We start from the raw sequence: 16,563 nt of genomic DNA, 5'->3' as shown, positions 1-16,563 counted from the left end.
AATTTGGACTTGTTCCCTCTGTGCAGGTCTCCAAAGGGGGAAGTACCTTGGAAAAGAGATTTCCAAATATTTTCAGTGTTGAATGGAGTCAGGTAGCTCTGTGCAGTCTTTCCTATATGCATTCAGTTAACTATATGCAGAAGAGACCAGAAGGTGGGCAGAGGCTGAGGCAGGTCCTAAGCTGACTGAGGGAGATTTGTTATCAGCAAGGATGGAGACAAGAAAGCTGTTTGTTCCTCATTCCGAGTGTCAAACTACTGACCTCTGACTATCACCATACTCTCCCTGATGACATCAAGCTGGCCTGTTGTTTGTTGCCGGGAGGATGAGCCATGTCAGCAAACTTTTAGTCATGTCAGTGGATACTGTTTTAGTTCTTCCCTTTTCAGTTTTATGGCAGTGATTCCTGAAAAGCAGGATGGGGAGAACAAGAGATCTGCCCAGCATATTTAGCCCAGATCCTTCATATCTACAATAATCGCTTTAAGAGCTAGTTACAATCTAAGCACAAATAAATTTCCCTCCTGACAGATATCTTATCTATTGCAAAGAGCTGAATTTTCTGAGATTCCTTTCCTGCTTGCTGCTGCCCTTAAAAGGTTAGATAACATACTAACTCTACAAGCTATCCAGCACAAAGGAGGAAGGGAATTGCTTGCCGGACTCAACTGGCCTCTTGCATCTCTTGAAGGGAGAATTAATAAACAAAGTTGGGTGACCCTTTGAAGGCACACTTGCAATGCATACCATGGCAATGATAAAAACACAGCAATAACCCAAAGCATTATCTGATTCTTGGACTATTAAGAAAAAAAATTCAGAAAAAAATTTAAAATGTTAATCAGTAATTTTAAAATACCTTCCACTTTAATACATGGTTGACTACATGTAACTTTGGCAATTTAGATATTTAAAGACACTTAATAGACTAGTTTTTGAACTTCTGGAGATGAGAAGATTTGGGCTTATTCCTTCAATGTACACAATGGTAAAAGATTACTTCAGACTTCATCCTTTTCAAAAGTACGACTTGTTAACACTAGACAAGTTTAATATAGTTTCAGCAGAGAATTTGTGTACTGCTTGTGCTTGAAGGAGACTTTGGGACTATCCAAAGAATCATCTAAAGAATCTGTCTATGTCTGTGAGACCCCAAATAGGCTTTTTAATGCAAAACTGAACTTCAAAGTGAGACTGTGCTCTCTGTTCTTTGAGATCCTAAGACATACCTTTTCCTTAGTTGAAAAGAAATCTGAAGACAACCAAAATCATTATGAAAACAATTATGAAAACAATTTTTAATGGGAAAAAAAGTCAAACCAAATGGAAAAAAAAGTCAAACTAAGAAAGGTATCATATTTGTGAGAAGGAGGTTATAAAAAGTCATAAAAGGCAGAGATTCAAAATATTTTTAATAGCTTTTTAACTAAAAAGTTCACTGTGATAACTCAACAGCAATAGCGAGCATTTTTTGAGCACGTTAAGGACCTAATCCCTGTGTTGGGGACTCTAAAGTGAGTAAGACAGGATCCTTGTTCTCAGAGGATTTTCTTATGTCACAGGGGAAACAGATAAACAGCCAACAGAATGAAGCCAGGGATCATAAAAAAATACGTGTTCCAAGTTGAGGATGCACAGTGGAGAGACTGACAGCATGTTATTCCTGCAAGAGATATTTTGATTATTTCCACTGCACCCTAGAAAACCAGGGTTAAGCATCTGGTTAATAGCAGTGAGGTGACCATATGTACATAACGTGGTAATGATTTTTCATGCTTATAGAGCACATTACTCTTTTCAAAGTACTTTACTAGACATTGTCTTTTGAGGTTCTTTATCATGTGAAGTAAATTATCTAAATGCATGGATAAGGAAGTGGTGACGCAGAGAGGATGGGCAGCTTTGAGTAAGAGTAAATAGCTACTGGGTGGTACTCCAGGCCCCAGGTCTCCCAACTTCTAGGCCTGTTTTCTTTCTATGATCCTCCAGCGAAAGAAACAGCCCGTCACCTCCCAAAGCATGTGGGGAGATACATTAGTTTCCTGAGATGCTATTTGTATCATGTAAAAGAAGGTTCCATTTTGAAATAAGTAAGATTCGTTCTCATTCTTCATCTCTGAGATGACAAAAGCAGTTGAGTTCTTCAGGGGAGACTTTCCTGGGCTCCCAGACCCTCCTACTATGCACCCTCACAGCACTCTCTACTTCCTACATTAGCACATAACCCAGTTTGTAATTGGCTATTGGTGTCATTATTTGATCAGTGTATTTTTCTCCTATCCAACCACAATCTCCATGAGGCCAACTGTAATCTCCATGTCTGTTGTTTACCAATATATGCTCAGCATTTACTGTTAGCATGTAGTAGTTACTCAAGCAGTGTTTGTTATAGGAATGGCTTAACTTAAGGTTTTTGAACTATTTCTATTCCTTTAGGATACCCAACATGTGAGCAGCTTACTTGTGCCAACGGAGCCTGCTATAACACTAGTCAGAGATGTGATAAGAAAGTTGACTGCAGAGACTTCTCTGATGAAAACAACTGCAGTAAGTAATGTACATAAGATGTTCTGAAGTTGGTTTCTATTGGCCAATTATGCATATCTCTTCTCAAGTTCGTGTTCAATGAATTCATATTGGAAGCTTGAAGTCAGCCATGGTGGGAGTATTTACATCATGGAAACTAGCAAACAATATAATTCAGGGTCTTTTTGTCCCTGGAGAACTAGTTTTTAGACATTTACGAGCATACTACTGAATAATAAGAATTTCTTTTTAAACACGAGACAGAGTCTTCCTATGAGATTAAATGGCTACAGTGGAATTGAAATTCTCTCTTTTCTTTCCCTTCTTAACCTCGTGTCCCAGCTGAAGGATGTTCCCACAACCAGTTTCAGTGTGGCAGTGGGGAGTGCCTCTCTCATGACAACGTCTGTGACCGCATCCCAGATTGTAAAGACGGCAGCGATGAGCATTCTTGCAGTACGGTGATTTCCTTATGCTAGTCCTGTTGTTAGGAGTGGTTCTCCCCCCCCCGCCTCCCCCCCCCGCCCCCCCCCGCTGCAAACATCCTATCAATGTATCACTCTTTTCAAACAAAAAGATCATTATGTCTGATGGCAGATGGAGCCAGAAGTTCATTTAGGGCCCATGGCATGAGCCTCAGCAGTGTTACTGGACCTGGGCTCCTTTATCTCCTAAGGATCTGTGTAGAGTTGAAGGGTTGCTGATAGACAGTTTGCATTCTTTCCTTAGGCTACAATGGTACAGGGTGTGCTGTATCACTGGACTCTCAGGTTACTCAGACCTTAGGAATTGGTCTGATAACGTGGATGGTCCAGTGAGAGAAAGGAGAAGAAGGTCCGGAATAGCAATGGTCCTCACTTTCCTCTTTACTTTGAATTTCTTACCGCATTGAAATTGGAGGGTCAGAGAGTTTTATTGTGATGCAGGGGGCTTTCATTGTTTCCACTTTCCCACTCTGAGCCTACTTTTCCTTCCATGCTGCTGCTTGCAATGCAAGCCATCTCTCCCTTATTGTTGCCACCTATGGACTCACTCTATTGGAATATATAGCTTGAGAGTGTTTTACTAATTCCAAAAAATTGCCAGCTTTTTGTGATAATTTATTTACTAAAATCTATGATTTTTCTTCACACCCATTTTGATGAATTGGTATCCATGCCATGGGGGTAATCCAGTATTTTCAAAATCACCCTCATTTTCTATGAGCCATGCCTGATTTCCTTTCTGGTGCCTTGGCTTATTTTAGAGACCATATTAAAGAAGAACATGACATCATGGAGTAGGTGATTAAGAATCATTTGGTCCTAAATAGCAATCCCAGTGCTTGTGGTAAAGTAGGAGAACGTTAGCTGTTGGCATGTCTGTAGCATCTTTATTAGTTTGCATTTGCTATTCTGTGTTAACCTATAGCATACTGTCCTATTTTTAATCTTGAGAAACATCGACCAGCACCTGAGTTCACCTCCTGGACCCAGAGCTGCTCTTTGCTCCTTCTTTTCCTCCTTCTCTTCCTTCTTTTCTTCATTTTTGTCAAGATACTTAATTAAATTGATAAAGACATTTCAGTTTCTAGGAGCTCCATTTAGGCAGTGGGGTGAGCATTGTGAATTTTTCCGAGTGCTTTGCGTCTTTGGAGTACAGCTGTGGTTTGTTTCCAGACTACGAGACCTGCAGAGGTAATCAGTTCACGTGCCCCAATGGCCGCTGCATTAATCAAGACTGGGTTTGTGATGGAGAGGACGACTGCGCAGATAATGGAGATGAAGATGGATGTGGTAAGAGATTCTGATTGAAAAGTGTTTTCTTAAAGTGTTTCCAGAACTTGTTTTTCCGATTTTCCTTGTTGAAAGTTATCTGTGTGTCAAGCATGTATCAGGATTGTCTGGGATTTAAGGGACTTAATGGGTGGGGAAGCAAGAGACTCCACTAAAAAGACCCAGAACTCAGATATAGCATAAATTATAATTTCCTCCCTTTTACTATTAAGGCAATATAGTAAGGTAGTCTCTCCCCCTTCATATAGCTTACTCTTTCCCTTTAAGACTGCTTATTTTAACTAGATTTATATAGCACAGGAGTAGGATGGAGAAGGAGGGAAAACGGGGAAATGTGATTTGTCTTTGAGCCAACCTTTAAAAATGACTTTGAATCTTGGTAAAAGTCCAGTTCAGTTTTGTTTTGTTTTTAAATTCTGATTTGCAAATAATGAGTGTGTGACATCCAGTGGTGGAAGAGAGGCCACAGAGGCACCCTGAGAGATGGAGCCAGGGGTTGGTACTTGCAGGAGGGGCTGCTCTCCAGGGACGCATTCAGAGATCCTATGAGAAGGAAATTGCCAATAATAGTCACTCTCTTCACTCTGCAATACCTCTAATAGTTCAGAAGTTACTAACACCCACACCATAAAGCAAGTTACTTATACTGTGCCAGCCCCACATATAGCAGGAGCGATGCTTGTTCTGGACACATCCACTCGTTTCACATTTCGGTGTCCCAACGAGTAGTCTTTCTACATTTGAATTACAGTTTTTCATACACTGTTGACGTTTCCCTCAGGAAACAAATAACCAAAATAACAAAATAAAAACTCAGAAATCCTGGTGTTACCTTAATAGCCTCTCTTCTGTAATTTGCGATTTGAGTAACTGAATCTTCCTTTAGGGGTGATTCATCTAGTTTGTTGATAATCCAGATCCATACCTGCAATTTACTTTTATAACCTGGTTGGGGGGGCTGCATCCCCCAGAAAGAGTGAAACTTAAATAATTCCATTTTGCCACTCTTTAGAAGCTCAAGAAAAGTTCACCAGTAGAATTAGGAACTATATAGGCCAGTGATGGGCAACCTTTTGAGCTTGGTGTGTCAAACTTCACCAAAAAACTGAGCATAAATCGGGTAGTGTGTCACTTTGAGGAAAAAACATTATTTCGCAAATGTTTCATCCTCAGGAGCAGCAAATGTTTCATCCTCGGCATGTGGCTGCCTCAGCGGCCGCGTGTCATCAGAAATGGCTACGCGTGTCAGTGCTGACACGCGTGTCGTAGGTTCGCCATCACTGATATAGGCCATTGTGACTTCTACCTGATCTACTAGTATATCCTCTCTTAACCATGGGTTAAAATAAAAATAACTGGCTCCATTTCTCATGTGGTTGTAACTTTCTTTCTTTTTTCCCTTTCCACAGAAAGCAGTCCTCATCATTTTCATAAATGTTACCCAGGTGAATGGGCTTGTCCAAAGTCTGGAAAATGCATCCCAATTACAAAAGTCTGTGATGGAATTTTAGATTGTCCATCAGGGGAAGATGAAGGCAATGCCACTGTGCTACGGCGTTGTGGTGAGTATGGAAATTTATCTGGGGATCTTTCAGATAAATATGCTTCAGTTTTTTTTAATGACAGAATATCAGTTGGTGTTTGCATAACAAGCTATGCTAAGACTTAGTGGCTTAAATCCGCATTTATTATTTCTCACAGTTCTGTGGGTTGCCTGGGGAGTTCTGACCTAGACCAGCTCACTCCCTTGTCAGGATGTTGCGATAAAAGCTCTGGCTAGTCCAGGCTTATTTACATGGTGGTAGAAAGGGCACACCCTAGTGCACAAGCTCTTTTTAAGCCTCTGTGTATATCATGTATTGGCCAAAGCAAGTCACTTGGCCAAGTACAGTGTCAATGGATTGAAGAAGTAGGCTTCACCTCTTGATAGGAGGTGCTTCAAATATCTGTAGCTTTTTTCTTCTTCTACCCAGGCACAATGATTTTAATAGAAATTTTAATGACTCTAAAGGAGATTTTATTCCCTTGCTTATAATTATGAAAAAAGTCTTGTCTGGTTATTTTCAAAAAAGAAGTTTCTGGTTCCTGGGTTATATACTTGAGTTAGTTGTTTTTCTTCTTTTTCTGTTGCTGTAGAATATTCACCCCACCATCAACCCGTGAACTCTGGACAGCTGACTGTCCTGTAAGAGAATAACAATATATGACCTTGATTTCATCAATGGTGCATTCTCAAGTATCCAGTATTTGCCTAGATTCTAGAAGCAACTATGTACCTGTAAACCTAAGGCCTCTTTTATTTTTTTCTCCTTGAAAAAGACATGTAAAGTTTAAATATGCAGAGACTTACATGGCATTCACCCCTCTTCACCCCATTTTATTTAGAGGCCCTTTTTGAAAAGTTTTAAAAATTAGTAAGAGATATGTAGTCACAGTGCAAAACAAAAATAAATAGTACAAAATAGAAAATAAAATTGACAGAAAGAAAGCACTCACCTGCAATCCTACTACTTGAAGCTAGCTAGCCACAGTTAATGTTTTTGGTGTTATTTTCAATTCTGTCACTTGGGAATTCTTGACCCTTTGTATTATGTAGACAAAGATAGATTTATGACCTGATTTTTCCATAAACAGCTCTTATGATGACCTATACATAGTTATAACTTAAAAAAAAACTTCTTAAAAATATGAATTGAACTTTTGTACCACAAATTGCAGTTAGGCTTGAATGGTGACAGATTTTCTGTGCTTTGACTACATGGTTACTTAGCTTTTACGTTTGAAAGAAGCAGTACTTACTTCATAGGTAAATGAGTCTTGTTCAGAAATGACCATTCATTTATTTTTTCTTTAAAAATTTAATTTAATATATTTTTTTCCATCACCATGAGATGACCATTCAGTTAACAAAGTGTTTTTTTTTTTTTGTTTAGATGTGACTTTGTGTCCTTACTTGAGCTGTGAGTATCAATGCCACATAGCACCATTTGGAGGGACGTGTTATTGTCCTCCAGGTTATGTTGTGGACCAAAATAACACCCGAAAATGTGTCGGTAAGTGACAGGTGGGAACACGTGGTCTTTAATCACGGTGCTTGCCACACTGATGAGGTCTATGATCTTTGACAAAGAAGAGTTTGTGCTTGTGGGTAGGAGTGATGGTCTGTATAACAAAGAGCAACAGTCCTCCCAGAACACCTGAACAATATGGAGTTTTGTTTTTTTTTTAAATATATTTTTATTGATTTTTAGAGAGAAAGGGAGAGGGAGAGATATAGAAACATCAATGATGAGAGAGAACTATTTTTTGTGTGTGTGTGTGTGGTGAAACAATCCAATTGAGGTTGTCCTTGTGGTGTTTTTAGGTTTCTAATATCACGGACCGTATCCCGAAGTTTGCCCATGATCTGATTGCTCCCTTAACTATATTCAACAAGACATTTTAAGATCAAGTGCTTTATGTAGGTCAGTGCGAGAGATCCTGAAGACTTAGAGATTACTCAGAATTATTTAAGAACCCCCCAAATTTCTAATAATTTCAAAACACTTTATAAATAAGCCATTATGACCTTCAGCTGGCATTAATTGAGATTGCAGAACGCTTTTTGTGTTTTATCATTATCATTACACTGGGAATGCACTTAAGAAATTTAAAAATATTTTTGACACGAATGTCCTCCTTTGTTGGGTGGCTAACTGACTTTGGAACCCTTGCCTGTGCTCCCTGGCTTTGCTGTGAGGCAGCTCATCCATAAGTGTAGGCTGCTCCTTTGTCTTTGGCAAATGTCAGCTTCTCCACCCCTCTTGACAGCCACCCAGATGCCAATCCGATTTCCAGTCTTACAGTTGTCCAGGCATTGCCTCTTTCTCTCAGTAGAAAAGGAATTCCAATAGAAATACCAGAAGCCACATTCTCAGTATTACATCAGCTTTTCTCTATTTTTCCTTTTCAATCCCCAAAGAGGAGTTGGGGCTAGATTGCCTTGCAGTTGGAACTTGATAGGCCTTATATCTTTTCAGTAAGAATTACTTACTCTTTCAGAATCCATAGTTCAGTCTTGTGATCCCCACAACCTGTTCTCAGGCTTCTTTTTCTCATGGAGCCCAGATAACACAATTTCCAACATCTTTCCCCAAGATCTAAGTCCGTGATAAACTTTGGGTTATATTTCCAAGTGTCTAGGACTTCTTATATGCCAGAAATCTAGGCCACTTCAAAAAAAATTTTTTTTTTTGCAGCCATTAAGAAATGAAAAACCATCAGAGCATGGTTTTTATATTGAACCTATTAGTGAATGTAATACAGAAAATTGCAATATGATACACAAGATAATTTCAGGATTTATAGGAAGCCTTCAGTTCATAGCACACTGGAAGCAGTGTGGTCTGATTCGGGGGCACTGGTTTTAAGTTCCATGATGAACATCTTTCATTTCCTTCAGTATGTGCCTGGGACTTTAGTACAGATAACCTCATTTGGTGACCAGCTCAGAAGTCTACATTTGAGGGCTTTTGTGAATGTGAGCCCCTGCCACCTGCAGAGACCTTTTCTGTGACCTATCCTGTCCTTGGAGAATGTATCTGTTGCCCTCGAGTTTTGAAGCTGAGTTAACATTTATTTCAAAGAAGACTATATGTTGCACTCTTTGTAAAGAGAACTCATTAGTTTCAACACATGACATTATGAAACCAATTAACAGTTATTTCAGCTGAGCTTTTAGAAGATTTGCTTTTGTTTGCTCTTTTTAAAATGATTTTGAATTTTTATTTATTTATTTTAATTTATTTTTATTATTTATTTTTAATCTTTATTGTTGAGATTATTACAGATGTCCCTCTTCCCTCCTCGCCCCCCCCACCGTTGCCCCTCTCTCCCGATTCCCGCCTTGTCCTAGATCTTCGCCACCCTATTGTCTGTGTCCATAGGTAATGCATATATGCATATAAGATCTTTCTTTAATCTCGTCCCACTCCCTGACACCCCTTCCCTCTGAGAATCTTCAGTCTGTTCCATTTCCATGCCGCTGATTCTATTTTATTCACCAGTTTATTTTGTTCATTAGATTCTTATTCTGCTTATTTTGATTTTTAGATTCAATTGTTGATAGGTATGTATTTGTTGTCACTTTGTTGTTCATAATTTTTTATCTTTACCTTTTTCTTTTTCCTCCTCTTCTTAAAGAATGCACTTCAATATTTCATATATAATACTGGTTTAGTGATGATGAACTCCTTTAGCTTTTTCTTGTCTGTGAAGCACTTTATCTGACCTCAATTCTAAATGATAGCTTTGCTGGGTAGAGTAGTCTTGATTGTAGGTCCTTGCTACTCATCACTTTGAATATTTTTTGCCACTTCCTTCTGGCCTGTATAGTTTTTGTTGAGAAATCAGCTAACAATCGTATGGGCATTCTCTTGTAGGTAACTCACTGTTTTTTTCTTGCTGCATTAAAGATTCTCTCTTTGTCTTTTGCTCTTGGCATTTTAATCATGATGTGTCTCAGTGTGGTCCTCTTTGGGTTCCTCTTGTTTGTGACTCTCTGTGCTTCCTTGACTTGTAAGTCTATTTCTTTCACCAGGTAGGGGAAGTTTTCTGTCATTATTTCTTCAAATAGGTTTTTAATATCTTGCTCTCTCTTTTTCTGGCACCCCCATAATGCAGTGAATCCCTGTATATTATTTTTTATTTCAGTCAGTGTGTGCTTAATTTCTGACTATTTCTTTTCCATTTTTGGGAGGTTTCTAGTAGATTCTTGAGTAACCTTATAACCATGGTTTTGAACTCTATATCCAGTAGTTTGCTTTCTTCCATTTTTTTTCATTTGTGACATGGTTCTTTGTCTCCGCATTTTGACTGCTTCCCTGTGTTTGTTTCTGTGTATTACGTAGAACTGCTATGTCTCCTTGAGTTGTTAGAGTGGCCTTGTGTAGTAGGTGTCCTGTAGGGCCCAGGGGTTCAGCCTCCCCATTCACCTGAGCTGGGAGCTCTAGGTGCACTCCTTTATGGGCTGTGAGCACATCTTGTTATAGTTGAGACTTGATTGCTGTTGGTGTTTCTGGGAGGAATTGACCTCCAGGTCAATTGGCTGTGAGGACCAGCTGTGACTACAGTGGGAGAGCTATTGTATAGGAGACACCTCTATGGAGCTGGACTTGTTTTTAAGGCTTTGGTGCTCACTGAGTCTTCCCCTTGAGTGTTGCTTATGGATGTGTAGAGTTGTAATTTGGTATGGTCTGACACTGAACACTGGGTACACTGACTCTTGGGTCTCCAGGGAGGTGAAAAATCAGCCACTTCCTGGGGCCACCCAGCAGGATCTTCAGAGAGACCTTCAGATTCCTCCTCTTTGTATCGGATTTGGAAGTGCCCAGATTAGGCTCAGCTATGAAGCAAGGCAGGCTGGTGCTGGTGCCAGGTATTGGGCCTTTTATTGATAGGTTTGGAGCTCCCAGACCCAGCTGCAGCTTGTTTGACAGATTTTAGCCTGAGCAAAGACAGGCCATTCATATGCAAAAGCTGCTGCACACAGCTTGGGTGGGGTTTTAAATGGATGAGGCAGAGTCTTAGGGAATAGTCAGGGTGGAGTAAATAGAAATGACTGTCAGTGAGCCCTGTGACCTGGTAGGTCCCAGCATAGGAACAATGATTCCTGTGGGCACGTCTGTCAGGGAGAAAGCTGCCCCCGAGTTCCTGCCCCAGTAATCCAGTTCCTCCTTGTATGTGTCTCCCAGAGCCTCACCCTGGTGCTGAAGCTCAGAAGAAGCAGACCTTATTAAGTTCAGTTTGTAGTGCTGGCCTTTTAAGGGAAACAGCTGTGTCTCCAGCAGCCTCTGTGTCACTGAGCCCCAATCTGCACTGGTTTTTACAGCCTGTAGTTCTTACTGCCCGCAGGCACTTCTTTTCCCAGGTCTGGGATCCTGGGCTGGGGGTCTGGTGTGGGGCTGGGAGCCCTTGCTTCTCTGGGCAGCCTCTGCAGAGATGACCTCCCTCCCGATTAAAAAAGCGGCACATGTGGGTGCTGGACCAGCCGGTTCTATTCCTCCCCACCTCCTATCAGCCTCAGTATACTTTCTTCTTTACTTCTCCAGTTGTAGGACTTCCATTCATCCAGCTTTCAAGCGGTTCTGGATGATGGTTGTTCTATATTTTAGTTGTAATTTTGATGTGGTTGTGGGAGGTGGTGAGTACCTCTGCCGCCATCTTCAAATCTTTCTGGTTTGTTCTTTCATGCATTTTAATTTGACAAATACTCTCTGTATGGCTGTCATCCTCTGTGTGGCTGGCTCATTACTGAAGCATCAGGTGTTGAAAACCTATGCAACGTTTATCATCTTAGACATGGCTCCCCAGTGAATGCCTCAGTCATGATCAAAAATAAAATTAAATAATCCTGACACGGAACCCATTCATCTGCTGCTGGTAATCTTGACCTGGTGGTGTGCTGAGGCAGTTACAGGACTATTATTTCTGATTGACAGGACAGGCTATTTGTTGAGGGAATGACATCGTGGTGCAGAGTTAGGGCAGAAAGGTCATTCAGCATGGTGGGATTTCACACAGCCACAAGGATTAGAGCATTTCCAAGGATTTTTGAATTATTTTCAAACCGGTATTTGTTAGTTTGAAGGGACAAAGTGTAAAAAGGAAAGAAAAGTAACAGGGTGGGAGGTGGATATTGTAAAGCAATGTTAGTTTTTTATATAGTTTTCACTACCTATCCTATGCTCATGAAAATACTTAGGTCTAGCTCTAGCCGGTTTGGCTCAGTGGATAGAGCATTGGCCTGCGGACTGCAGTGTCCGGGTTTGATTCTGGCCAAGTGCATGTACTGAGGTTGCAGGCTCCTCCCCGGCCCGGGCCCTGGTCAGGGCACATGCAGGAGGCAACCAACTGGTGTGTTTCACTCACATCGATGTTTCTCTCTGTCTTTCCCTCTCTCTTCCACTGTCTCTAAAAATCAATGGAAAAATATCCTCAGTGAAGATTAAAAAAAATACTTAAGTCTACTTTCTTGCCTTTAGGTTTAATTGACTATGGATATTAATTAGACTTTATTTTTCTGCAAATGGAGAATATAGTTTTGTGTCACTAAAAGTGACAGGGATTTATACACACATGATAGGAGGGGTATTTGCACCCCTAAATTCTAGTTATGTCTTTTCTACTTTTTGTTTTCTCCAAGGTGACTTCAGACCCTTAAGCATAGTCTCATCTGTCTTGCATTCCAGACGAGGTCATGACACTCTAGAAGTTTGAGGGCGAATGTCCTGTACTTTCATTCCTACTGAGGCGAAGCCTCAGGTGCTGTTTTCTCAGGGTGGAGGGGAGGGCACAGAAGAGATAGATCAATGAAGCCTTTTTTTATTTAGTCACATGTCCTTTTATCTTGTCATGTTCAAATTAGATCAATTTTTTTTATTAGTTACAATCATTGGAAAGAAAAATATTCTGGCACATGTTGTTATATTTGAGAAGACTAGGATCATTAGCTTATTCCCATTTCTTGTTAAGGAGTCATGAGATGGTGGGCCATCAGCAGGTGTGGTAGAATCCAATTCAAAGCTCTGACATTTGCTGTAAATATAATCAGATCCAGAAATCTAGACGATTCTAGACTTGAGGTTATGCAACCTTTTGGTGTATAGGGTGGCATTCCAACCAACTGAGCCACCCAGCCAGGGTTTGAATCACTGTTTTACACAGTGGGACTACGATGGCATTGAACCGAGCTCTATCATGTAATGGACTTTCAATAAACAGTGATTAAATGAATGAGTAATAAGTTAATGAAAAGCAGAAGAGAAGTACTTTTCATGTCAAAATAATTTTAATTTCATTTTGGTTATGATTTAAAAAATAGTTTTATTGATTTCAGAAAGGAAGGGAGAGGGAGAGAGAAATGATGAGAGAAAATCATTGATCAGCTGCCTCCTGCACACCCTCTAATGGGGATGCAACCCAGGCCAAGTCAAGGAATCAAACCTTGACTTCCTGGTTCATATGTCGACACTCAACCACTGAACCACAGTAGCCAGGATGATTTTTTAAAAAAATGTATTTTACTGATTTTTTACAGAGAGGAAGGGAGAAGGATAGAGAATTAGAAACATTGATGAGAGAGAAACATCAATCAGCTGCCTCCTGCACACCTCCTACTGGGGATATGCCCGCAACCCTTGACCAGGGTCGAACCTGGGACCTTTCAGTCTGCAGGCTGAGGCTCTATCCACTGAGCCAAACCAGTTAGGGCTGATTTTTGACATTAGAAGAGACCTTTCCAAGTAGTTTATTGCCGTCACAGATTTGTGTCTTATTGAGGGGCTGCATATAAAGCAGGTCTTACTTTTTTTTTTTTTCAAGAAGGGGAAGAGGATGATGGGTGGGCCTTACTTTTTTTGAAGTAGCACTATCCAATAGAACTTTCTGCTTTGATGGAGATGTTCCATATCTGTGTTCTCCAGTATGGTAAACACTAATCATAAGTAGCTATTGAGCACTTAAAATGTTGCAGGTTATTTTATTTAATCTAAGTAAAAATCTAAGAAGCCTTAGAAAGCTAGTGGCTACCATATAATAAAGGACAGTTTTAAAGGGAAGCATTTACATAAAAATTCAGATATTTTATAAACCAATATTAATAAATGAAATGCAATTCCACAGGACTAGGAATCCAGGCAGCATTGTGCATCTTCTGTAAAGTTGTCTTCATGTAGATTTTTAAAAACTTATTTAAATGCTGTTGGGTTTTCCTCACCCTACAGATGCCTGCTCTGAATTCCTATTTTTATTGTATGTCTAGATTCTGTGCTACCTTCAGAGGGTGTTTATTTAGACAGGGTTGTCACCATATTCCGGCACAGCTTGTCCAAGATTTTTTTCAGAGGGTGATCAAGAAATGTTGGTAAACATCATTGCCAATGTTTATTTCCCATATGGCAGATTTTGATGATTGCCAGGTATGGGGAGTTTGTGACCAGATGTGTGAAGACCGAGTAGGCCATCACCGGTGCCACTGTGCAGAAGGCTATATCTTGGAGCATGAGCGGCATTGCAAAGCCAATACTTCCTGTGAGTAAAAGAAGGACACTTGTATCTCTGAACACTATACTTGTGACTAATTTCCTCCTTCCAGAGCAGATGACAAAAGAAATAACAGCATTTATGCAGATGGCAGGATTAATCATCACAAATCAAGAGTGGCGCCTGGGTCAACATGAATTTCCACTTTGATTATTAGGGACTAATTTTTGAATTATTGATGATCATTAATAATTTTTTTTATTGGTTGCTTGTTCACTTGGGGCTTGGACTATTGTGTCACCCACCACATTTAATTGTGGAATAAATTTTATGCCTACATTTGACCTACTTGAGCATCTATATTTTAATTAGTTTACCTACCACAAATGTAGGTGACAGGTATCTATAGAAATAATTTTGGCATTGTTTATGCAAAATTTAGGGATGGTTCAAAATGGACTTGCTAAATTTGGATTACAGTTTGTGAGAATGCCCTGTTTCTGGGTGTTTTGTTGGAATCAATCTAAGAGTACTATAGTAGAGAAAAATCATGGGGAAAATCTGTTAAAAAAGATAACTCTCCCAATGCATTTTTTGTCACTATGAATTTTTAGGTGAGAAGATTTCAACTTTACTCTTTTTCCCAACCCCCCTGCCCCCCACTTGATTTTGAAGTGCCTTTGGTGGCCTTCTGAAACTTAATTATCTGCTCACATGATTGATGAATGGCTAGTTATTTTTGAGTAGAAATACTTCATTTACTGTGCATTAATTTTTAGGTACAGCTGATTTTTAAGAAATTTATTTTTGTATAGATAATATGTTCATACACTAAAAATTTTAATTACAAGAAGTAATTAAATTAAATAGTAAAATATCTTCTTCATCTGTTTCCCTATGCCCAGTTTTCATTTCCACTTTCCCATGGATAGTCATTGTTTATTTCAATACTAGGGATTGTTAAATGCATAAGTAAGAATATACAAATATAGATATTTAACCTTATTTTTACATATATAATAGTAAGCTACACACAGTTTTGCATCTTGCTTATGTTACATAATATATTTTCAAGAGTTTTTCATATCAATGCAGAGAGCTCTTTCTCATTCTAGTAGTAGCATAATGGTGACCTAATCCATTGTTTTGGATGTACATAATTTATTTAACTAGTCCCCTACTAATGGACTTTTATATCAATTTTTTTAAAGCTGAAAACACTTTTAAGCTGAAAGAATTTTTAAAATTAAATTTATTGGGTTGACATTAGTTAATAAGATTATGTAGGTTTCAAGTGTACATTTCTATGACACATGATCTGCCTATTGTATTGTGGGTCCACCACCCAAGTCAAGTCATCTTCTATCACCATATGTATAACCCCCTTGACCCCAGCCCCTTCCCTCTGGTAACCACCATACTGTTTGTGTTTATGAGGTTTTTTTTTTTTTTTCCTTTGCTATTGTAAATAGGACCATGATGTATAATCTTACTCGTTTTGCATGTTTGTGGGTATATAAATATAGAAGATTTAGCTCCATCATTGCCATGTGATTTCCCAGTAATTCTTAAAATGAGTCTGTGTTTTACACAATCTAAAATTGCACCTGGGATAAAGTGCCTATTTCATCAAGGATTCTTGAAAAAAAATCTGATATAATCCCCTCAGTTTAATTGAAAGTACATTGGACTAGCAGTCAGGACTCTTGATATCTTGGCAGACTCTGTTCCTAATTTACTGTGACTTTGGACACTTCCTTAATAATCTTTGTTCCTCAGTTTGCCCATCTGTAAAATAGATAGAGTGACACCTATATGTCTGCTTCAGAAGTTTATTTTTAAATAAGAAATACATAGAACATATTTGAAACAGCAGAAAAGCATATTAATTATAAGTTACATCATTATCTTTGTTCATTTGAAGGAGTGATAATGGCTTCCTTTTTCACATTTAGCTCGTGAGGCCTCTGTTATCTTCTCCAATGGTCAAGATTTGCTAATTGGTGATATTCATGGAAGATCCTTTGAGGTCCTGGTAGCATCTCAAAATCGTGGAGTGGCTGTGGGTGTGGATTTTCACTATCACCTACAAAGAGTCTTTTGGACTGACACCGTGCTAGATAAGGTAAATAGAAATTTCAGGAGCATAGCTTGGGAGCTGATAGAACCCCAAGCACAAAGTGTTGATAGCTTTTTTCTTTGGGGGGAGAAGAGGGAAAAGTTTCTTTGTTTTCTAACAAAA

The 16,563-nt window shown here is 39.3% G+C and overlaps 1 protein-coding gene across 1 annotated transcript in view; it reads left to right on the top strand.

Annotated features, from left to right (window-relative positions):
- The window catches only part of LRP2 (LDL receptor related protein 2), a 174,581-nt gene that overhangs the window by 30,121 nt on the left and 127,897 nt on the right, over positions 1-16,563 (top strand). The window contains exons 6-12 of the mRNA XM_054723511.1: positions 2,437-2,547; positions 2,869-2,982; positions 4,185-4,301; positions 5,711-5,863; positions 7,235-7,354; positions 14,241-14,369; positions 16,277-16,446. Of these exons, the coding sequence (XP_054579486.1) occupies positions 2,437-2,547; positions 2,869-2,982; positions 4,185-4,301; positions 5,711-5,863; positions 7,235-7,354; positions 14,241-14,369; positions 16,277-16,446 (914 nt within the window). The remainder of the gene's footprint in view (positions 1-2,436; positions 2,548-2,868; positions 2,983-4,184; positions 4,302-5,710; positions 5,864-7,234; positions 7,355-14,240; positions 14,370-16,276; positions 16,447-16,563) is intronic.

This window comes from Eptesicus fuscus, chromosome 11 (genome assembly GCF_027574615.1).
Source record: "Eptesicus fuscus isolate TK198812 chromosome 11, DD_ASM_mEF_20220401, whole genome shotgun sequence".
NCBI classification, from domain to species: domain Eukaryota; kingdom Metazoa; phylum Chordata; class Mammalia; order Chiroptera; family Vespertilionidae; genus Eptesicus; species Eptesicus fuscus.
Note: the sequence above shows the minus strand (reverse complement) of the source record. Positions and strands in the feature narration are given on the sequence as shown.